Source organism: Drosophila guanche, unplaced genomic scaffold (genome assembly GCF_900245975.1).
Source record: "Drosophila guanche unplaced genomic scaffold, DGUA_6, whole genome shotgun sequence".
In the NCBI taxonomy this organism is placed as follows: Eukaryota; Metazoa; Arthropoda; class Insecta; order Diptera; family Drosophilidae; genus Drosophila; species Drosophila guanche.
Genome location: NW_022995754.1, coordinates 1042294 through 1063120, shown reverse-complemented (window position 1 = coordinate 1063120; position 20827 = coordinate 1042294). Strand labels below are relative to the sequence as shown.

At 52.2% G+C, this 20827-nt stretch overlaps 9 protein-coding genes across 12 annotated transcripts; 4 read left to right on the top strand and 5 right to left on the bottom strand.

Moving 5' to 3' along the window:
• Window positions 1-55: 55 nt before the first annotated feature.
• Window positions 56-2007, top strand: LOC117589123 (ganglioside-induced differentiation-associated protein 1). Of its 2 annotated transcripts, XM_034280805.1 has the most exons (5): window positions 56-399; window positions 768-960; window positions 1025-1204; window positions 1260-1718; window positions 1798-2007. In XM_034280805.1, the coding sequence occupies exons 1-5, from the start codon at window positions 271-273 to the stop codon at window positions 1809-1811; spliced, it is 975 nt and encodes a 324-aa protein (XP_034136696.1). In that variant the 5' UTR covers window positions 56-270; the 3' UTR covers window positions 1812-2007. The 2 variants fall into 2 exon arrangements, with proteins under 2 accessions (XP_034136696.1, XP_034136695.1); XM_034280804.1 differs by having other exon boundaries at window positions 1260-2007.
• On the bottom strand, window positions 1769-3773 carry LOC117589121 (fat storage-inducing transmembrane protein). Its single transcript, XM_034280802.1, has 3 exons — window positions 3615-3773; window positions 2902-3521; window positions 1769-2842 (listed from the first exon to the last, which is right to left on the bottom strand). The coding sequence occupies exons 2-3, from the start codon at window positions 3419-3421 to the stop codon at window positions 2097-2099; spliced, it is 1266 nt and encodes a 421-aa protein (XP_034136693.1). The 5' UTR covers window positions 3422-3521; window positions 3615-3773; the 3' UTR covers window positions 1769-2096.
• A 36-nt stretch (window positions 3774-3809) lies between these two features.
• Window positions 3810-7520, top strand: LOC117589113 (alanine--tRNA ligase, mitochondrial). The gene is made up of 9 exons (XM_034280790.1): window positions 3810-4080; window positions 4150-4323; window positions 4378-4523; window positions 4586-4789; window positions 4850-5134; window positions 5192-6337; window positions 6390-6675; window positions 6733-6953; window positions 7015-7520. The coding sequence occupies exons 1-9, from the start codon at window positions 3913-3915 to the stop codon at window positions 7421-7423; spliced, it is 3039 nt and encodes a 1012-aa protein (XP_034136681.1). The 5' UTR covers window positions 3810-3912; the 3' UTR covers window positions 7424-7520.
• LOC117589115 (flap endonuclease GEN) lies at window positions 7459-9997 on the bottom strand. Its single transcript, XM_034280793.1, has 5 exons — window positions 9788-9997; window positions 9427-9733; window positions 9083-9372; window positions 8857-9024; window positions 7459-8800 (listed from the first exon to the last, which is right to left on the bottom strand). The coding sequence occupies exons 1-5, from the start codon at window positions 9943-9945 to the stop codon at window positions 7522-7524; spliced, it is 2202 nt and encodes a 733-aa protein (XP_034136684.1). The 5' UTR covers window positions 9946-9997; the 3' UTR covers window positions 7459-7521.
• A 111-nt stretch (window positions 9998-10108) lies between these two features.
• On the top strand, window positions 10109-12163 carry LOC117589118 (signal recognition particle 54 kDa protein). The gene is made up of 2 exons (XM_034280796.1): window positions 10109-11157; window positions 11211-12163. Exons 1-2 carry the CDS (start codon window positions 10240-10242, stop codon window positions 11817-11819), a joined length of 1527 nt encoding a protein of 508 aa, XP_034136687.1. The 5' UTR covers window positions 10109-10239; the 3' UTR covers window positions 11820-12163.
• A 1117-nt stretch (window positions 12164-13280) lies between these two features.
• LOC117589117 lies at window positions 13281-15167 on the bottom strand. The gene is made up of 3 exons (XM_034280795.1): window positions 14837-15167; window positions 14582-14770; window positions 13281-14521 (listed from the first exon to the last, which is right to left on the bottom strand). The coding sequence occupies exons 1-3, from the start codon at window positions 15134-15136 to the stop codon at window positions 13310-13312; spliced, it is 1701 nt and encodes a 566-aa protein (XP_034136686.1). The 5' UTR covers window positions 15137-15167; the 3' UTR covers window positions 13281-13309.
• A 5-nt stretch (window positions 15168-15172) lies between these two features.
• Window positions 15173-16468, bottom strand: LOC117589122 (snurportin-1). Its single transcript, XM_034280803.1, has one exon. The coding sequence runs from the start codon at window positions 16381-16383 to the stop codon at window positions 15316-15318; it is 1068 nt and encodes a 355-aa protein (XP_034136694.1). The 5' UTR covers window positions 16384-16468; the 3' UTR covers window positions 15173-15315.
• Window positions 16469-16658: 190 nt separating this feature from the next.
• On the top strand, window positions 16659-18304 carry LOC117589119 (probable proline--tRNA ligase, mitochondrial). Of its 3 annotated transcripts, XM_034280797.1 has the most exons (4): window positions 16678-16835; window positions 16897-17148; window positions 17212-17473; window positions 17523-18304. In XM_034280797.1, the coding sequence occupies exons 1-4, from the start codon at window positions 16743-16745 to the stop codon at window positions 18293-18295; spliced, it is 1380 nt and encodes a 459-aa protein (XP_034136688.1). In that variant the 5' UTR covers window positions 16678-16742; the 3' UTR covers window positions 18296-18304. The 3 variants fall into 3 exon arrangements, with proteins under 3 accessions (XP_034136690.1, XP_034136688.1, XP_034136689.1); XM_034280799.1 differs by lacking the exon at window positions 17523-18304 and having other exon boundaries at window positions 16659-16835; window positions 16897-17152; window positions 17212-17459; XM_034280798.1 differs by lacking the exon at window positions 16678-16835 and having other exon boundaries at window positions 17085-17152.
• On the bottom strand, window positions 18275-20456 carry LOC117589120. Its single transcript, XM_034280801.1, has 5 exons — window positions 20344-20456; window positions 19882-20060; window positions 19692-19812; window positions 19334-19629; window positions 18275-19272 (listed from the first exon to the last, which is right to left on the bottom strand). The coding sequence occupies exons 2-5, from the start codon at window positions 19942-19944 to the stop codon at window positions 18400-18402; spliced, it is 1353 nt and encodes a 450-aa protein (XP_034136692.1). The 5' UTR covers window positions 19945-20060; window positions 20344-20456; the 3' UTR covers window positions 18275-18399.
• Between the last annotated feature and the right edge of the window lie 371 nt (window positions 20457-20827).

Sequence of the window (20827 nt, the reverse complement as noted above, 5' to 3'; positions counted from 1 at the left end):
TCAGCTACACGCTCGATGCTCCACTCTCCACTCTAGATGTGGAGCGCCCCAGCACTGGCAGTCAGTTAGTTGCCCAACGTCGGTTCTCGCGTGCAAACGGTTTTTCTTCACATATTCCGTCTGGTTGCGATCGTCTCCGGCACGCGGTAACGGCTTTCGTCGAGCGGCGAGGCATGTGATAAAGGAAAAACCTTTCAGCTAGCATAATAGTTCAGTTGACTAACGCGAGAGAGGGAACGGCTGCCACCGAGAACGTAATTTTATTGGAAAATGAGCGATCAGGCGAAGGAAATTGAGGCAGCCACACAGCCAGCCATTCTGCAGGACTTCAAGGCTCCTGTGTTTGCGGACAACAAGCTCGTGCTCTACTTCCATCCCTACAACTTCTACTCACAAAAAGTTAGTGCCGCTGATGTTGAATGTTAATCATGTGATTCGATTCTCTCCACAAATTATTTATCATCCAATGGCGCGAAATTTGCAAAACGAATCATCATCGAGACGAATGACGATTCATTATTTAACCCCCCGATGCTCATTACACAGGGAGCCCCCTGCGAGCCCTTACGATCAGCTGAACTCTGCTCAATGTCGAGTGCAATGGAGCTTGACGGGGGAGTTTGTGTTGTACTCTGAATTATGACACCATCCATGGGGGAATTTGATTTATAATTTGTTTACCTGTCCGCTCGGCAGGTGTTAATGAAGCGACAATATAAATAGATGAACTGGAAAATAAACAAATCTCCATTTCCACTCCCTTGCAGGTGCTGCTCGTTCTGTACGAGAAAAACATTGACTTTACGCCGTATGTGGTGGATTTGTGCAATGGCGAGCAATATTCCAGTTGGTTCCTAAATCTCAATCCCAAGGGAGATGTGCCAGTGCTCCAAGATGGAGCCTTCATCATACCCAACTCGACGCACATCATTAACTATGTGGAGAGCAAGTTTCGGGGAGGTAACTACTACTACTTGTCGAGTATTTGCCACAAATATCTTAAGCATTTCCTCTGCCCTTTCAGCCAATCATCCAGTGCTGAAGCCCGACCAGAGTTCCGCACAGTACGATCAGGTTATGATCTATGAGAGTGCAGTGGGACGTGTGCCCGTGGGCGCTCTGAGTCTTGGCTCCTTCATTCACGATGATATGAAGCTGGTGCCCAAGGCTCCCTTCATCGGGCCAGTGCGTCAATCCTGCCTAAGTGAGTCGAAACTTTTGCTGCCAATAACAATTCCCGCATGGCTTTGCCTTTCTAGAGAACAACGACAAAGTGCTGGACCTGCTGCGCCGCTCTGTGGATGAGCTGGAGTCCAACAAGTCAGCGCTGAAGCAGAAGCTGGACATTCAGATTCGTCGCAAGGATCTAGTCTCCTGCCGCGAAGATTTCCAGCGGGTGCTCGATGCCGTGCGTCATGTGCTGCTGTACGTGGAGCAGGAGCTGTCCCAGCAGGCGCCGCGCAACGAGTGGCTGACCGGCAACGAGGTGACCCTGGCGGACATCAGCCTCGGACTGCTGCTGCATCGCCTGTACCAGCTGGGCTTCGAGAACTATTACTGGTCCTTCGGTAAGCTGCCCCAGGTGGAGGGATACTTTCTACGCTTCAGGCAGCGCCAGTCGTACCACAAGCTGCAGCCCAGCAACTTTGAGATCCTCAGGGAGATGTGGGCCAAGACGCCGGGCAACTACAAGCTGGGCGCCGGAGCCGGCTTCCTGGGTATGGCCATGTTTGCCGCCTTTGCGCACAAGTGAATGCGGGCAGTTGTTTTGTTAACAAAATCCTTTTACTGTTAAAGTTGGTCACATATAAACGCACGAAACAAAAGAACGCTAAACGCTTAAAGCTACGACTACAACGAGGGGTAACCAGATGGCGGATGGCGGATGCTGGGGTATGGGATGATGATGAAGAGAAAAGAGAGAAAATGGATGGTGCCAGCTGCTATAAATATCATAATTTACATCTCAATCATTAACGTTGAATATACAAAATAATTTGGTATAAATTCCATTTCCAATCCGTCACCTATTGTCAATTCCTGCTATGCTTGTGAACGCCCCGCGAGGACGGTTTGGATCACCCTTGGGGCGAAGCTCAACTCTCCGCTCCCAGCTGCTGCTGCTGCTCCCGTTCTCGCTTCTGCTGCGCCGATTGCAGCAAGCTGGCTGCAGCGGTCGCTGCCTTTGGGCTGGTGAACAGCGGCATGCCCATAAATGTTGGCATCTGCTGGTCCTTGGGCACACTCGTCGCTGCTCCTACTTTGCCATTGGGATTGGCTCTCGCGGGACCAGAGGGGCCGCTACTGGTGCCAGCCGCACCGGATAAATGCGAGGGACGCTTGAACGGAAAACCATGGGTCTCCCGCTGGTAGTAGAAGGTGCCGCTGCCGGGCTCCTCGGGCAGGATGCCGCGCGTGGGATACCAGAAGCGGTAGGTGAAGTACCAGGTGAGTATGGCGATGATGCCGCTGATGACCTTCTCTATCATGCGGTGGTAGTAGAGCATCGTTCCCACCAGCATTATGTCCCAGAGCAGCTGCAGCGCGGCCATGCCGATGAACAGAGTGCGGATGATGGGCGTCAGGCGTTTGTAGAGGAACTGCAGGCTACGCATTTGCTCGTCGTTGAGGCCCCGCAGGGGATTGGTGCCCGTGTTCTCGGAGACGCTGCGATTGTGCAGCTCGTTGCGGATGTGCTCCTTGATGGTCTCCCACTTGATGATGGGGCGCGCTTCCTCGATGAGCACCAGACTGGAGTGGATCAGGATGAAGGCATGTCCGGATATGTCGAAGCCATGCCACAGATGTCCGGCCTTCAGGCAGCTCGACTTGCTCTGGAAGCCTGAAAGAAAAGTTTCGTTAGCCGATGGATCCCCTTGATACAGGTATTCTGATGCCAACCTTTGACCGTGCAGCGTCCGTAGGATGTTTCCACAATGTTAAAGAGCTTAGTCCAGAAGAACCAGAAGAAGGTGGCGATGACAATTCGTGGGAAGTGATGGCGCAGCATCCGTTTGTGATCGCCGCAGGTGATCGTGTAGGCAGACAGGACCAGGAAGGGCACCACGAAGAGCAGAGTCCAGCCCCAGCCCACCTTCACAAAGTACATGTTGAACAGATTGTCGGAGCGCGCGAAGTAGGTCTTGGGGAAGGGGACAAAGTCCCCAATGACCGATATCACGAACAGGCTGCCCAGGTAGAGGGCCACCTTGAGGTCCGTATTGAAGAAAATCGTTTTCTTACACAAATGTATGACGCCCATGACAAGAATCTCTCGGATACTGGTGGGGGCTGCTGTGGGCCTGGTGCCCCGAGCCTCGGACCGAGTTATGTCCGGACCCCCAGGTCGAAAGTTCATGTTGGAACTAGAACTCGAAGCAGTGCCAAGGTTCGGGCGTAGCGGTCGCCGTTTTGTGGCCATAATTCGATGATTTCGTTGATGCTTGTTTCTGTTGCCTATCTGCTGGGGTTTGCACTTGGCCAAGGTGGGAAATGCGTTGTTGCTGCCGTTTTTGGTTATGCTACAACATAGACAAAGAGAGAGAGGCGGAGGAGAAAGTGAAAGCGGAAGCATTTTGCGTGTCAAAGTTCACAAAGTCCTGGGGCAAGTTTACCTCTGGTGCAGATATCGATGGCGGATTTCATTACTTTCAGTGATATTTATAGCCTCTGTCACATCTGGTGGTATCCACTGTCGTTGCTCTTAGTTTTCCTTTCAGCCAAAAATCTACGTGCGTGCAGCTGTTGCGCCCCCGTAAAAAATAGAACAGTTGCACAGGTGTGACGCGGACATGCGAACGGCAATTCCCAGTGAATGGCCACGGCGGATCAGCTGTTCGAGCAGAGATTTATCCGATTCCGTTTTAATTGCCGGTCGCATGTAATTAACTCGAATTGCTATACAATTTGGGCATGTACAACTCGGCCAAGCAATTGCAGCGCGTGCTGACGGCGCGCGAGATTCGAAAAACATTTATTGACTTTTTCACCGTCAGTCATGAGCACAAGTTTGTGCGCTCCAGCCCCGTGGTGCCCTTCTGTGATCCCACGGTGGCGTTTGTCAACGCTGGCATGAATCAGGTGAGCAAAGCAGCGCAGTCCAACGACCCAATGGTCCATTCTTATCTGATTATTGTTCTCGTTTTCAAGTTCAAGTCTGTGTTTCTTGGCACAGCGCAGGCACCCCACAAGCGGGTGGTGAATTCCCAGAAATGCGTGCGGGTGGGCGGAAAACACAACGATCTGTCGGTGGTGGGCCAGGATGGTTATCACCACACTTTCTTCGAGATGCTGGGCAACTGGTCGTTTGGGGACTACTTCAAGGTATGTTTCTGTGCGCTTTAACTGCAAGATTTTATGGTAATTCTCTCTGTCCAGCGGGAGGCCTGTGCCATGGCTCTCGAGCTGCTCCGTGGGCCGTACAACATTGATCCTGCACGCTTGTATGTTACCTACTTCGCTGGCGACGAGCGCCTGGGCATACCCGCGGACACGGAATGCTTCGAGATATGGCGCAGCCTGGGGTACGTGCAATCTGTTACATAATCCGCGAGCGTCACCTCTCCGACTGCGCACTTCCTTTCAGCTTCCCCGTCTCACGCATTCTACCCTTTGGCTGCACAGACAACTTCTGGGAAATGGGCGCCACCGGACCGTGCGGCCCCTGCACCGAAATACACATCGACCATCGGCCGGAGCTGGGCAGCGTGGAGGAGCGCGGCAAGCTGGTAAATGCCGGTCGCTCGGATCTCACAGAGCTGTGGAATCTCGTCTTTATACAATACAATCGGTGAGGGCAGAGGCAGGAATGCGATTCAATTGATTAATTAAAGTATTTGTTGGGTTCTAGCAATCCCGATGGCAGCATCTCGCAGCTGCCCGCTCACCATGTGGACACGGGCATGGGATTCGAGCGTTTAGCGGCCACTCTGCAGAGCAAATCCTCCAACTACGACACGGATTTGTTCACGCCGCTCTTCGATGGCATCCAGCAGCTGTCCAAGGCCCCGGTCTATGGCGGCAGCTTCCCAGATACCTCAAATGCAGCGCTACTGGACACAAGCTACAGAATACTTGCCGATCATGCGCGCATGGTCACCGCCTGCCTTGCCGATGGTATGCTGCCAGATCAGAAGTAGGTTACACCGATCCCTAGCGACTGTTTCCCCCACTAATCCGTGTCCATTTGCAGCCAGAAGCTGCGTCGCGTCTTGCGGAAAGCGCTCAACATTTCGGAGCATGTGTTTGCCCACGAGAAGTTGCTCTCCCAATTGGTGCCCATTGTGGTGGAGACTCTGGGGGAGGCGTACCCGGGGATGTGTGCCAAGCAGGAGGCAGTCATCGATCTGATCAATCACGAGCACGATGTGTACAAGAATCTGCGCGAGAGCTCCTCGAAAGCCTTTGCCGAAGTGCTGACAGAGTTCCCCAACCTAGACGACATTGATCTGATGGAATGCCCGGGCTTTGTGCCCGCCTATCGGGAGTTCCAGGTGCAGCGCTGCAAGTTTCCCAACAACACGATACCCGGCGACTTTCTCTACAAGCTGACGGACACCTACGGCCTGACCGAGGAGAGTTTCCTCAAGCTGGCCGAGCTGGAGAACATGAACTGTGATCTGGACCGCTATCGGGCGGAGGTGTCGCTGGCCAAGAACAAGTCCAAGGAGAGTCAGCGCGAGGACGGAGGCCTGTGCGATGTGGCGCTGGAGCAGCGCATTTCCGAGGCTCAGGCGACGCTCACAAAGCGACTTCCGGCCACCGACAACAGTCACAAATACGTTTACTTCTTTGACAGCGAGAATGAGTCCTACAGGATCCCCAATGTGCGCAGTCGAGTGCTGGGCCTGCTCCTCAACGATGCGGAAGTTTCGCGCACTCAAAGCAGCCGCCTGCAGGACCCCACCGATACCCTTTCCATTGTCACCGCCGCCAGCAACTTCTACTACGAATCGGGCGGACAGCAGTCCGATGCTGGCCACATTCTTGTCAGCAGCACGCACAAGCCAGAGCAGCCGCCGCATCTGTTGAACGTGATCCGCGTGAAGCAGCTCAACGATTGCGTGGTTCATGTCTGCCGCCTGGCCGCACCCACTGACGACTTTGGGTTGGCCATTGGCGATGAGGTTGAGCTGCAAGTCGACGCCAGCACGAGGCAGCTGAACACATGCCATCACACGGCCACGCACCTGCTGAACGCTGCCATTCGATCGCTGTTCAACAAAGTCACCTATCAGGTGTCCAGCTCCGTGAGCAGCGAGCAGTGCAAGCTGGAGCTGGGACTGCTGGGCAAGCGGATACAAAAAGAAGATGTGCAGCTCATCGAGGATCTGATCAAGTAAGTGGACTCCCATTAAGTGTAACTTCTGGCTCTATTTTCTGTTTTGCAGTCGCATAATCTGCGCTGCCACGCCCGTCCACGTGGAGCTGCTGAGTGCCGGCGATGTGCTGCAGCAGAATGATATTACGATGGTGCCCGGGGAGGTGTACCCGGAGCAGGGACTGCGGCTGATCAATGTGCAATGCCCGGAGATGCAGCTCAGCTCCAAGGAGCTGTGCTGTGGCACTCATGTGACCAACACCAGCGAGCTCTCCTGCTTCTGCATTGTCAATCTAAAGCAGACGAACAGAGCGCGCTTCGCCTTCACCGCTGTGGCTGGCCAAGCGGCGGAGAATGTGAGTAACTTGAGCTTATCCACTGAGCATACTCCTATGTCGCATCTCCCCCCCTAGGTGCTCAAAACCGCTGCCCTGCTGCGCCATCGCGTGGATCTCCTCGAGCAGCAGCTGCAGCCAGACAAGCTCACAAATGCCACCGAAGTGGAGTTGCAGACCATCCGCCACAATATGCTGCACACGGACATCAAGCTGCCATATGCCTTCAAAATGGACACGCTGGAACGCATCCACGACATGCTAAAGCGGATCAAGGAGACATCCCGCACAACCCTTAAGTGAGAGCGAATGGCGAGAGATTTCCCCCGTTATCCAGATTATAACTTCCCGTTCTTGCAGGGAATTTGTCGAGGTGGAGATGCGCAACCTGCTGCAGGAGAAGCCCGTGGACAGCCATCCCTTTATCTTGCACTACATCACCAGCTCCGCTCTGGTGGAGGAGATCCCGCTGCAGCGTGCCACCAAACTCTGTTCGGATCGCCCCATTCTGGTGGTCAGCATGTGTGACAGCGTCGTGAAGGCTCGCTGCTGTGTGCCGCAGAGTAGCGTCAGCCAGCAGTTCGATGCCTCCACGTGGCTGCAGTCCTTTGCCGACACATTCGGGGGTCAGGTGGCCGCGCCCAAGGGCCAGAACCCGCAGTTCGTGTGCAACATGAAGGGCCGCAAGGTAAGCAATCTCTTTGAGGAGCAGTTGGAGCAGGCCCTGGCCAAGGCCCATCAGTATGCCAAGAATTATTTCAAGTTGTGATTATCCTCCACCAAAGCGCAGGCTCAAAGTTTGCCCTGGCGAGAGGAGAAGTTTTATTTTGTAAAGAGCGAATAAATCGCAAACTTTAAGCTGTAAACTTAATCACTGATCACCACGAGGTCTTCATCTTCATCTTCATCCTCATCCTCTTCTTCGTGTTGCTGTGGCCCACCCAGGCTGGAGTTCATCAGCTGCTCAAAGGCATCGGCATTATCGCTGCTCTGATTGAAGAAGTAACTCACATTGGCAGGCGATGGCTCGACGGCAGGCTGCCCACTCAGGCGATGCTGATGCTTGAAGCGATCCACAGGTGTCCTGATTAAGTGTGAGACCTTCTTCAGATCACCCTTCACCAGCAAATCAAAGCTGTCATCCAGAGAGAGCCGCTTGCTCTGCGGCAGATGCTCGACCAGCGAGAGATCTCTTTTGTGATCTGCTGCTGCAGCTGCTGGCTCCTCCTTGGTCAGACTCAGCTGAGCCAGACGCATGCTCAGATCATCGGATAAGGCCTCGTAGTGCAGCTGCCTTCCCCCGTGCTTCGTGACAGCTGGCTGAGCATTAGGATTCGAAATGATTCCATTGACTATATCCGACATGTCAAACTCTTCCGCATCACAATCGCTTTCGAGATCGGAGGGCAGGCATTTGGTGATGGGCGTGGAGCATTGCTGTGGCAGTTGTTGCGGAGGATTCCCCCCAATTCTCTCCCGTCTAAGGAATTGCTGCAGTGACGGCTGGGCCTGCTCCGTGGCAGCTTTTTTCTTCTTGGCCACACGCTTTGGTTTCGCCTTCTCCTTGCCTGCTTCTGGGATATTCTCAATGGCGCTGAGCGGCTCTGTTTTCTTCTTTCGCGTTGCCTTCTTGGGTGGCTTCTCTTTGGACTTGAAAAAGGCTGCCACCAAATCGGGATACGCAGCTTCCAGCATGTCCAACGGCTCCACGGTGTAGTAGAGCTCTTCGATTCCCTTCGGATGCTCCAGTTCGAATTCGGAGATCTGTTTGTCTGGAATGAGGCCTTTGAAGCTGCCACTGGGATCCTGCCAACGCAGCTCCAGACTGGCCACTCCCTTCACCGTGCGCTTCTTGACGATCTCCAGCGGCTGAACGAGCTCCACTCGCCCTCCTCTCTGCTGCACCTGCCAGCGGGTGAGAATCGGAAAGAACTTCTGAAAGCAATAGATTTCTGGCCACTGCAGCAGATGTCCAATCTGCTTGATGAACTTGACAAGATTCGGCTGCCGCCAGCCAAGTTCTAGCTGCGGGATCGTTGGCGGCTCACTGAGAAACTCGGAAATGATTTCCTCGTTGGGAAACTCTTCGGACAGCAAAGCCTTCCTGCGCAGCATCAGCTCAGCCTTAATGGAAAGTCTTTGTTCCCTGCAAAGAAAGTGTAAGCAACAATCGAATATTGCCATTTGGGATCGGTTGCTTACTTCCACAGGGACTCGTCACATCCCCGATGCGTGCGACAGACGCTGCAGCCGCTCTTGGTGTGGCTCTGCGTGCGTCCAATGTGTCCGCAGTTGCTGCAAATCGATTTATCGTCCACCCGCATCTCCAGAGCATTGTATTTATCCGTCTCGCCTCGCCAGCTTCTCAGCCTACAAGGAGAATGAAATGTGAATCTGGCTGGAACTTCCCTTCTTGGTCAGTTTTTACCGATCGAGGATCTCCGTTTCCTTGTACTTGTTGAAGAGCTTCAGGACACCATCCCTGCCAATGCCACCAATGCCGTCTGGACAGTAGTCACAGCCGCAGAGCAGAGCCATCACAATTATCTTGTGCTGGCCAAAATCCATGCGGCTCGTAATCTCCCGCATGTCATAGATATCCACAGCGCCACCGGCGGCTGCCTGGGCTCCCTGCGTGGACACTGAGAAGTTGCGATACACCCGAATGGCGCCGTATGCAAAGCAATCCGAGTCCTGACTAATGACGCCATCAACCAGCTGCAAGAGTTCCCAATATACTTTTGATTTGGGACAACAGAGACCAAAACTTACTCCATGCTTGTTGAGGAAGGCGCCGTAGGCCTCCGCTTCACCTGGGCCCTGGACACACTGGATGCCCATGGAGAGCAGCAGCGTTTCGCATTGTTTTAGCACATGGTTGAAGCGAGTGCGTCCTTTGTCTCCTTTTGCTGCAGCTTGCTGCGTGCTGGTGGCCGCCTCCTTGGGTCGCACTCCGCGAAATTGCAGCTCATTTCGCTTGGCAATCACTTGGCCCTTCAGTTTCGGGGCCACTCCCTCCAGCACAAACACCGGAGTGACCTGCTCCCATATAAGGTAGCAAGTGCGAAAGAAAAGGTTTCTGAAAAGTGTACATTAGCCACTGGTGCAAGTGTTTTAGCAGAGTTTAACCAACTTTAAATGATGCCGCGGATGCACAAAGTAGTCCACCACATTGAGGCTCTCGCACACCCAGCCGGCCAAGTCAATGGCCACTTTCTTGCCGCGCAGCTCATTAATCGGCTTGCGCTCAGCATGTGGAGTTAATACTGTCCAAAGTTCCTTAACACCCATAGATCAATATCCATAAACAAAACCAAAACAAAGTTTAAATTCAAAGTATTTGCCAGTCACCACGAATTTTCCCGGTTGATATTTACAGTATATTTTGAAAATGCAAGGGTATATTTCGGTATATTTTCGATGGTCTGAGGGTATATTTTATTGATAATTTCGCGGTCACACTGTAACAACGTGTCCAAAAAGTAAAAGTTTTCTGTATTTTTCGCATGTAATTGCTTCGCGAGAAGCTCACCTACGTTTTTAAGCTGCCAATAGCACACCCCGACACACAGCCAACACGCCAAAATGGTTTTAGCAGATCTAGGACGGAAAATAACGACGGCGCTGCACTCGCTGAGCAAAGCCACAGTTATCAATGAGGAGGCCCTGAATTCCATGCTGAAAGAGATTTGCGCAGCTTTGCTGGAGGCTGATGTAAACATACGACTGGTAAAGCAGCTGCGCGAGAATGTGCGAGCCGTCATTGACTTTGACGAGATGGCCGGGGGCCTGAACAAGCGACGCATGATCCAGTCGGCGGTGTTCAAGGAGCTCATCAAACTGGTGGATCCAGGCGTGAAGCCGTATCAGCCCATCAAGGGAAAGGCGAACATTATCATGTTTGTGGGACTGCAGGGATCCGGCAAGACCACAACGTGCACCAAGCTAGCCTATCACTACCAGAAGCGCAACTGGAAGTCGTGCCTGGTGTGCGCGGATACGTTCCGTGCTGGCGCCTACGACCAGATCAAGCAGAACGCCACCAAGGCTCGCATTCCGTTCTACGGCAGCTACACAGAAATCGATCCCGTCGTCATAGCCCAGGAGGGTGTGGACATGTTCAAGCGCGAGGGATTTGAGATGATCATTGTGGATACTTCCGGACGACACAAACAGGAGGAGTCGCTCTTCGAGGAGATGTTGGCGGTGGCAAACGCAGTGAACCCTGACAACATCATCTTCGTGATGGACGCCACCATTGGACAAGCCTGCGAGGCCCAGGCGAAGGCTTTCAAAGAGAAGGTGGACATTGGCTCAGTGATCATCACGAAGCTGGATGGCCACGCCAAGGGAGGTGGTGCCCTGTCTGCTGTGGCGGCCACACAGTCGCCCATCATCTTCATAGGCACAGGCGAGCACATTGACGACCTGGAACCCTTCAAGACGAAACCCTTCGTCAGCAAGCTCCTCGGCATGGGCGACATCGAGGGCCTGATAGATAAGGTAAGAATTAGCGCGTCCTCTAAGTGGATAAACTACAAAGCAATCCTTTGCAGGTTAACGAGCTGAAACTGGACGGAAACGAGGAGCTCCTCGAGAAGATTAAGCATGGCCATTTCACGATTCGCGACATGTACGAGCAGTTCCAGAACATCATGAAAATGGGACCCTTCTCGCAGATCATGAACATGATCCCCGGCTTCTCGCAGGACTTCATGACCAAGGGCGGCGAGGCGGAGTCGATGGCTCGCATCAAGCGAATGATGACCATGATGGACAGTATGTCGGACAACGAACTGGACAACCGTGACGGCGCCAAGCTCTTCAGCAAGCAGCCCACGCGCTGCATACGTGTGGCGCAAGGAGCAGGAGTCCTCGAGCGCGAGGTCAAGGAGCTGATTGCCCACTACACAAAGTTTGCGGCAGTCGTGAAGAAAATGGGCGGCGTCAAGGGTCTCTTCAAGCAGGGCGACATGACCAAGAATGTAAATCCCACACAGATGGCCAAGCTCAACCAGCAGATGGCCAAGATGATCGATCCCCGCATGCTGCAGCAGATGGGCGGCGTGGGAGGACTCCAGAACATGATGCGGCAGCTGCAGCAAGGAGCGGCGGGCGGCCTGGGTGGACTGGGGAACCTGATGGGCGGCTTTGGGGGCAAGTGAGGCCAGCAGCGAGTATAAATTTATAGATTTTTGTATGATTTTGTTTCTACGTAGATCGGTTTTAGCAATATTTTTGTTAACGTCTGGCCAGTGCCTGCGCGCACTCGGCCTGGGCGTCCACTTCCCTTTAGATCGGTGTGAGAGCAGGAGCGAAAGCAAAAGAGAAAGAGAAAACAACGTATAAACAGTTAACAATTTGGTTTTTTGTACGATTTGGCAGCCACAGCGTCAGTTTTTATAGTTTCGGACTGTTTTCTGTACACGAATTAATGGAAATTGCATGCCTATTGAATACCGCCAGGCAGTTGAAATAGATATAACACAAATAAATAACATGAATTAATTATTCTAAAGGATTTTTATTGGAATGGGTCGAAACAGGGACAGGCAGTCAAAGGGTAGCAATGGAAACTTATGGAAGCAGCGCAAAAAGTGACAAACCACATAGCATACTTTTGGGCTGGCCTGGATTTCAAAAGCGTGCCATACTTTCGGGCTGAAGTTATGTCTGCTGCACAATATCCTTAAAAAGGCATATCCTTGTCCTATTTGATGCCTTGATGGATTCAAAGAATACGGGAGACCCTACCGCTCGGCTGGCTGCAATTTTTTCTCCGATCACATAAAGCCGTGGCCCGCAATGATTAAATAAAATATAGAAAATAAAGAGCCGTTTTTTAGCCTTCCCAAGAAAATATCCTTATCGTCCTTGCTGTCAAAGGATCGGGGACTTTCTCCCAATTATGAGGATACATTGCACATCCTGATCGGACCTCAAAGAGCGGAGAAATTAAGAAAACAAAATTCCCTCTTGTTGTTGTCAGACCATATTGTTGTACAACAAAAAACTCATTGTTGTACAACAAAGGTTGTTTTTGTTATTATTGCCCAACAAAAATATACTTGTTGTACAACAAAAGTGGTTTTTGCTATTGTTGTACAACCAATGGATTTTTGTTGTACAACAAACAACAACATAAATCGACAACAACAACAGGTAAACACAGTTTTGTTGTTTTCTCCGCTCCTTGTTGGCCGATCAGGACGTGCGACGGCTTCCTGTGAGCGGGACAATGTCCTTGACGAGATGGAGTCCTTTTCAAGGACCAAGGATCAAGGACATTTTTCACTGTCATAAAAATCTTGTTTTCTCTGTTTTGTTTCGGCCGATCAGGGCGGGTGATGGCATCCTGAGAGCAGACAATTATCCTTGATCCTTCAACAAGGACATCCACAGTCAAACATCTAAATTTCTCCGCACACCGACTGCTCTCTGACAAAACCTCGCCACCATGTCACTGGCACAGTGGCATAGCAACCAGCTTTTGACACAATGCAACAAGTACCGGAATGTACACTGTGCAACAAAAAAACAGTAATTTTATTTGTAAAATTTTGTTATTCTACCTAAAAGGATATTTTATTGAGAGCTCATATGGAATATAACTTAAAATATCTGCCTAGAGAAATATGTGAATGCTTAGTTAAGATTAATTCCTTAGTTTCCCGGTGGCACTTGGCGCAGTATTGACAGCGGGTGCTCCTCCTACTCCGACTGCCACTCCCGTTCCACCATTGTTCAGCAGTGCGGTGAGTGTTGCATGGGAAGAGCTCAGAGTGGAACCTGGGACCAGCTTGGCCTTGAGGGGCGTCGTAGTGCTCCCCACAATCTGTCCCTGCAGGCATGGCGTCGGCGATGCAGCTGGCAGCTCCTTCAGTATCGACTCCTCAACGGGCAGCGTTCCAGTTGTCAGTTGCGGCTGCTGCTGCTCTTGTTGCGGCTGTGGCAATGCTCCTTGAAGCAGCGCGTTCCTCAGATGACTATTATTTGCCACCGTGGGCTGCTGGGGCTGTGGCTGCGGCTGATTGGTCATGATAAATGAGTTGGTTATCAGCCCTCGGCTCTTGATGTTAAGATCCACAAAGAAGAGCCGCATCTTGTGTATCATGGGGTCCGGCACGTTGAAAGTCATCATCAGGGTGAGATCCACGTTGGGTTTGTTCTTGTACAGATCGTGCGCTTGGTGCAGCCGGCAGACCTCGTCGTGGAGCAGAAAGAGGAACCTCAAGTGGGTACTCTCGGCGGGAATAATGCCTCGGGCTGCCAGCCACTCTCTGTCCTCGGCATCGGGGAGATAGCGTATGAGTTCCGGGTGCTTGCTGGCCAATCTCTCCTTGCCATCGGTGCCAAAGCCAAAAGCCAGATTGGCCTGCACATCCAGCACGAATTTTGTGCTCGTCGAGATTTGGGCCGTGTTCCAAAAGATTTGGCGACGCACAGGCGTGGGCAATGCTCCGCCCAATATCGGAGTGACCATGCGATGCTGCTGCTGCTGCTGTTGGAGTGGCTGGACAGCCTGCAGTTGTGCCTGTTGCGGAAACATCTGCATTGCCTGCAGAGCGGGCATCTGATTCACTGTGGCAGCTGTGCAGGGCATGGGCTTGGCGGCGGCAAAGCCCAGATTGTTGGCAAACACTTTGCTGCCGATGGTGTTGTCCTGCGGCTTGGCCACACGCTTCAGGGCCAGGCGCTGTTGCTCCGTCACTCCGGCGCCCAGGCGATGCTGGCGCACAAAGTTCGTGTACTGCGCCTTGGCGTTCTCCAGCAACGCACACGAGGACATCTTTTGCAGCGTCTCCTCGTTCACCGACTGCTGACCGAGGTTCTCCTTGATGTTTCCAAATGCGGGCTTAAAGTAGTTCTACAAAAAACAAAGAGAATGAGTCGCCAGTTCATAGCCACACCAGTCCACGTATCCTACATTCATGTAGCGTTTGATTATCTCATTGACTTCCGAATCAAAGGACTGCTGCACGCTGATGCGCAGTAGCTCCAGCGCTCTCATGGCAGACTCTGCACTCCCACCGCCTTCGATGTTCTGCGAACCGCCCAGACGCTGGCGTATTCGCTGCAGCATCGTCTCGGCCATGTCCGAGGTGGTCACATATTTCTACAGGGAGCACACAAAATGTTTCTTTGAATTTATGATTTCCCATTGAAGTGCATTTTTATTTACCAGAGGCTCTGCATCCGTGGATGGTAGCTCGGCGAGCAGGGATAAAGTGAGTGTGGTGGAGGCTTCCGATGGTTGCTTTTCTTTATCCGGTTGCTTTTTTGCGCCTTCTGCGGGGCTGGCGACGCGTGTATCCATCGAGTGTGTGGTCTGGTTGGAGCAGTCGGAGTCATCGGAGGAGTTGCCTGCCTGCAGTTGCATTGCCGGGGAAGAACGTTGCTGCACATCGCTTGCGGTTGTCGTTGAGTTCGTTAACGATCCTCCCACATCAGTGGGAATTTTCCAGCTGCGCTGAATGACCATATTTGGTGTTATACTTGTCAAAAAGGTTTAATTGAAATGCTGACAGTTCAAGGAGCGAACCTAAATCTTTGGCTTTGACTACATTTTTTCCCTGGGCGGGAGCTAGGCTGAGTCCCAGGGCCGCGTAGCTAGTGCGCAGTCGCAGGAAAGCCACCACCAAAGCCCACACCATCGCCCGCTCAACAGTCAACAGCTGACGGCGTCTCTTCACAGTCCATATCCAGCTCTCCCAGTTCCAGCCGGCGCTGGTGGTCGAGGAGCGACTTGAGGCCGGCATATTCGTCGCTGTCACCGTCCTCCTCCTTGTTTGTCTCCATGGAGGTCTGGGGTTCCTCCTCCTTCTTTTTCTTTGATTTCTTCGCAGTCTCTTTGGGCCGCTGCTTTCTTAGCTGCTTCAACTTTTCGTCGAACTCTTCCATGTACTGAAGCACAAGCCTGGGCTGGTATTCCTCGGGGGCCACATAGTTGCCGTTTACTGGTAAGTCCACCACATCCGGCATCATGTAGGAGAACAGCCAGCAAACCAGTGGCGTCGTGCCACACACGTAGCTGGCCTCCTTGTGGTAAAACAGGAATCCATCCAGTTTGGGTTGATTCTCATGCCAGATGGGGTACTTTTGGAGGATCTCCTCTATCGCAGAAGCGTCTTCGAAGTCATAGTGATTCAGCAACACAAAGGATTTATTGTTGCGATCGCCCTTCTGTGCATAATCTTCCTCCTCGAAACGCGCTCGCAGCCAATAGAACCGAAAGGATGCCTCGCAGTCCTGCAGCGATTGCTGTCCAAAGGATAGGGCATCCAGCACGTGGAAGGTTTGCGTTTCTTCGTCGTACACACAGTCCAGGACCGTTCTGCACTTCTGCACATGACCATCACCGGGCAGCAGCGTGCGCAGCTTCATGAACTCCCTTCCTGCCTTGTTGTACACTTTGGTCTTGCCATTGGTGGCTATGACCATGCATCTCCTGCCGACCGGGCACGGCACCAGCAACCACTCCCCGAGATTATCCGGTTTGTGCCGCAGCCACTCGGATAGCTGTAGTCTGAACGGCGATGCCTTGTCGTTGGCACGCTGCTTGCGATGATGTTTTGGCGGGGCTTTTTCAGTCTTTTTTACGGGCCGGGCTTCGTCTTGGCCCTGTTGTCGTCTCCGCTTTTGTTCCTTCAACAGCTCTTCTTGTCGCCGCTTCTGCTGTTCGCCGCGATCCAGCCCCTTTTTATATAAATCTTGGTAATTCGAGCACATTTTTTACCTATTTCTTCAGCTAGTGGTGGTAGTGTGTATGCCGGCTAGAGATGGGCGATATTTAAATATATAGTGTTTCCGCGGGTATTTTGAATGGAATCTCCTTTAAATTCCTTGAAAAGACAAGGAAAGAAAAGCAAGTAGTTTCGCATTTCGAGCATTAAATTGTTCGTTAATTGCATTTATATAGTAATATCAAAGCTAATTTAAATGTTTTTCTACCACTGTCACCTATCGATAGTTTTCGTTATCGCATTGTTATCGCTGATGATAACAGCTGGTCACTTTGTAATTTTGCATTTTTACCGGCATTTTAAAGAGAATACAATCCAATACAAACCTTGACAATTGTTAAAAACATGAATAAAGCCTCGCGACTCTTCTGGCCAGTGCTGGTCACTCCCAAAAATGCCGTCGTAAAGCAAACGGAACAACTGTCGCGAAGTCAAAAGGTATTTCCATCATCAATTGTGTTACGAAAGAATTTCCAGCCAAGAGTTCTCTTGTTTTTAGCTTCTGACCGAATTGGGCCTGGTCAAATCGGGCAGCAATGGCACCTACCAAATCATGCCCATTGCCCAGCGATCGGTGGAAAAGTTAATTGGCTTGGTTGACGGCAATATGCAGCGAGCTGGAGGCCAAAAGATCAGTCTTCCGATTCTAACACCCACAGGCCTGTGGAAGAAGACGGGACGACTGGAGGGCGACATATCAGAGTTCTATATGGTGCGGGACCGCAGCGGCAAGCAGTTTCTCATGAGTCCAGTGCGTGAATACATGATGGGATGGTTTACTTTTGTTTATAAACTCATTACATCCAACCAATAGACCCACGAGGAAGCGGTGACTGCCATGGTGGCCACGACGGCACCCATTTCTTATCGCCAGTTGCCGCTGCGCCTTTACCAAATTGGACCCAAGTTCAGGGATGAGCTGAAGTCACGCTTTGGCCTGATGCGAGCCAAGGAGTTCCTCATGAAGGATATGTACACATTCGATGTCTCAGAGGAGACTGCCAGGGACACGTACTCCCGGGTTAGCGCTGCCTATGATCGCCTGTTCAAGCAGCTAGAGGTGCCCTTTGTTAAAGGTGCGTAAGCCAACAGGAATTTACAGCCATAAATCAATTGATCTTTTAGTGAATGCTGCTACGGGCATGATGGGTGGCAGCCTGTCCCACGAGTATCACTATGTGTCGCCGGTGGGTGAGGACACACTGATGCAATGCAGCGCCTGCGGCTTTGCCGGGAACGCAGAGGTGCTGGACTCTGCCACCACAGAGTGTCCCAACTGTCGGAGCTCGCAGCTCAGTCAAGTACGTGGCGTCGAGGTGGCGCACACCTTTTTGCTCGGCGAGAAGTACTCAAAGCCGCTGGGCGCCACGTATCTAAACACCTCGGGCAAGCCGCAGTCGCTGGTGATGGGGTGCTACGGCATTGGCATTACGCGCGTACTCGCCTCCGCCCTGGAAGTGCTGTCCACCGATCAGGAGCTTCGCTGGCCCAAGCTGCTGGCTCCCTACGATGTCTGCCTGATTGGACCAAAGCAAGGCAGCAAAGAGCAACAGCCCGCGGAGGCTGTGGAGAACGAGCTGCTGCAGCACTTAGGACAGATCTGCGGGGCCCAGGAGTTGCTGCACGACGACCGCAAGGAGCTGACAATTGGCAAACGTTTGCTGGACGCCAAGCGACTGGGCCACCCGCTCACGATAGTGGTGGGCGCGCGGGCTGTGCAGCAGGAGGCACCCAAGCTGGAGCTGCACGTGAGCGGCGGCGAGAAGCTGGAACTGGACATAAGCGAAGCCCTCAAACTGGTGGCGGAGCATAGTCGGCAAAAGAAGAGCCTGCTGGCAGGGAGAGTGCGGGAAGTGGAAGAGTCGAGGATAAGTCAATCCATTGGCCATCAGCTTTAGCTTTATGTAATAAAGGTAACAATAACACAAAACAAGTCACAACAGCGTCACGCATCCAGGCTGATTAATCCTCAATCAGCTTTGAGCTGCTCCCTCCGCTCGGTCTAGTGCTCCGCGTAGTCGGGCTCTGGTATCTGCGGATAGATCTGGACCTGCAGCTGGGGCTTGCGCGGTGGCGGCGGTGGCTTTGTCACCATGCTCGTGTACGACCAGGGCATCTGATTGCGCAGCTCCTCGCTCACTCGCGGATTGGCCGGCTGCGCTGGATACATCTCGCTGTAGCGATTGTTGAGCGCCGAATTGACTGCCAGCTGCTGCACTGCTGGAGAGGCGGCACGCGGCAGTGAAGACTCCACGGGTGGATAGTTGAGGCGATCAGGATGAGCCTCGGTGGTGCGATAAGTGTTGATATCCGGCGCCATCTCTCGTGGCGGTGTCTGCTGTGGAGCTGATGGCTCCTGCTGCTGCTGCTGCTGCTGCTGTGGCTGTTGCGGTGGCAGCACCATCACTGGCGACTGCAATGTGGTACGATCTCCGGCTCTGTACTGCTGCGAGTCCTGGCGCTGCATCTGCTCCGAGGGAACGAAGATGGGCAGCGGCTTGGGGCGGATCTGTTCCGGGTACTGCGTCTCCACTTGGTACTCCTGCTGAGGCTCTGGCTCGATGGTCTCCACCACCACGGCTGCGGCCACGGGCAGAGGTGTGGGCTGACGCGTCGGTGCCTGGCTTGTGGTCGCAGCAGCCGCTTTGGAGTTATTCCGCGCCATAATTCCTGAAATGGACAGACAGAAGCTGGCGCCAATGATGTTCAGCAGCCAGATGAGCACCAAGCGGCAGCTGAGGCACAGCAGCAGAATCGAAGGCGTCGAGAAGTAGACACCGAATGGCTCCAGAATCGAATTGATAACCTCCACCGCAGTGGATTCCGTGGTCGGATCCACTTGAGCTCCAATATAATCGAAGGCATCATTCAGCGACTGCCAAGGAGGAATAAATTCAACGTTTAATCTGTTTTTGTGTATCCCAACTGCAGCTTACCATCGTGTGGCTGAGATCAATGCCGTGATAGACGGTGGCCACCACATCCAGGATGCTGCCAGCAATGACGGCCAGGAACCAGGGCCAGTAGGCGGCACCAGCGATGAGCTTTGTGGTGCGACTGCACAGCGTGAAGATGATCAACAAGGAGGTGGCTATCCAAACGCCACTGACCACCGCATAGGTGATCATGAAGATGTACTCCCTGTGCGTCACTTGGTACGACTTTGGCCAGTCCATTTCCAGCGTAATTTTCTGGCTGTTTATCATTATCTCTGGATCGCCACATTCCTTTTCTGTTCGGGCAAAGTGGAGGATGCCATTACGATGCAGGAACTTTGTTGTCTTGCGATCTTACCTGAGAAGTAGATCAATTCCATGGCAAACTTGAAGGGATTCGTGCTAAACTCCTCCACATCATGGCACTCGCGGAAGGTAATGCCCCAAATGGACAGGCCCAGATAGACGACTCCCTGAACCTACAAGACGGCATTACGGTTACGCCAAGATAAGATTAAAGCGTGGAAACAGTTGGGACAGAGACTTACCAATATGACAATAGCCATGAAGAGGATGAAGCACTTGGCAAAGCCATTGCCCATGGCTGCCATCTTGTTGGGCTTGGGGTAGAATTTGTTTTGCTGCTAGTGGAATCCGAACCGCTTTCCTGACTTCTTCTGGGGGATTGTGCAACCTCTGTGGGGCGATAAGAACGCACACCTCGGGGCTGTAAATTCAATTAGAAATTATGATACAATGCGTCACACTTGATATCTAATCAAGTTGATTAGTTTCGAGGGATTTTTGCATATGGGAATGAGTGTGGAAATGCTTTTCAATCATTCTTCAGAGCATTCATTTTCCTTTGCTCCACGTTGATCAGAAACAAATCACTTTTCCCCGCCGATTACTCGCTGAATCACCAGCCAAGACACGCAGCACAAGCAAATGTCCATAAACTAAGCCTATGGAAAATAAACCAACGCTATGTTTAGTGTTATCTTCCTCACCGATAGAGTTTTCGCACTGCTCTGGTTGGAGCTCTGGCCTGGGGACTGAGGTTCTGCGGCGATACGCGTTCGCCGGCTGCTTCCTGCGGACTGAATGAGCCTTCAATTGAATGGCCATCGACGGCACCCACCGTGTCGTTCTTTTGCTTTGCTTCTCTCTCTATTTCTCTCTTCGACATTGATAAGATAAACCTAATGAAATTTTAAGGGTTACACCTGTTATCAAAACGCCAGCAAAAACCAGCAGGGGCAGAGGTACGGAATCCCTGTCTCTCTATCTCCCATTGTCTCTGTGGAGGGACGGACGTACTCCTTGCCCAATTGCAGAGTGCAAATATTGAGCCCCACGCCACACACCGCGCACACTGATTTTGTAATACAAATTGAATGCGTGCGAAGAGGGTCTCCTTATCAGCAACCAGACATATAAATTGTTTACTTTATCTTTTGCCATGTTATTACTTGTACTCGCAGCAGACACACA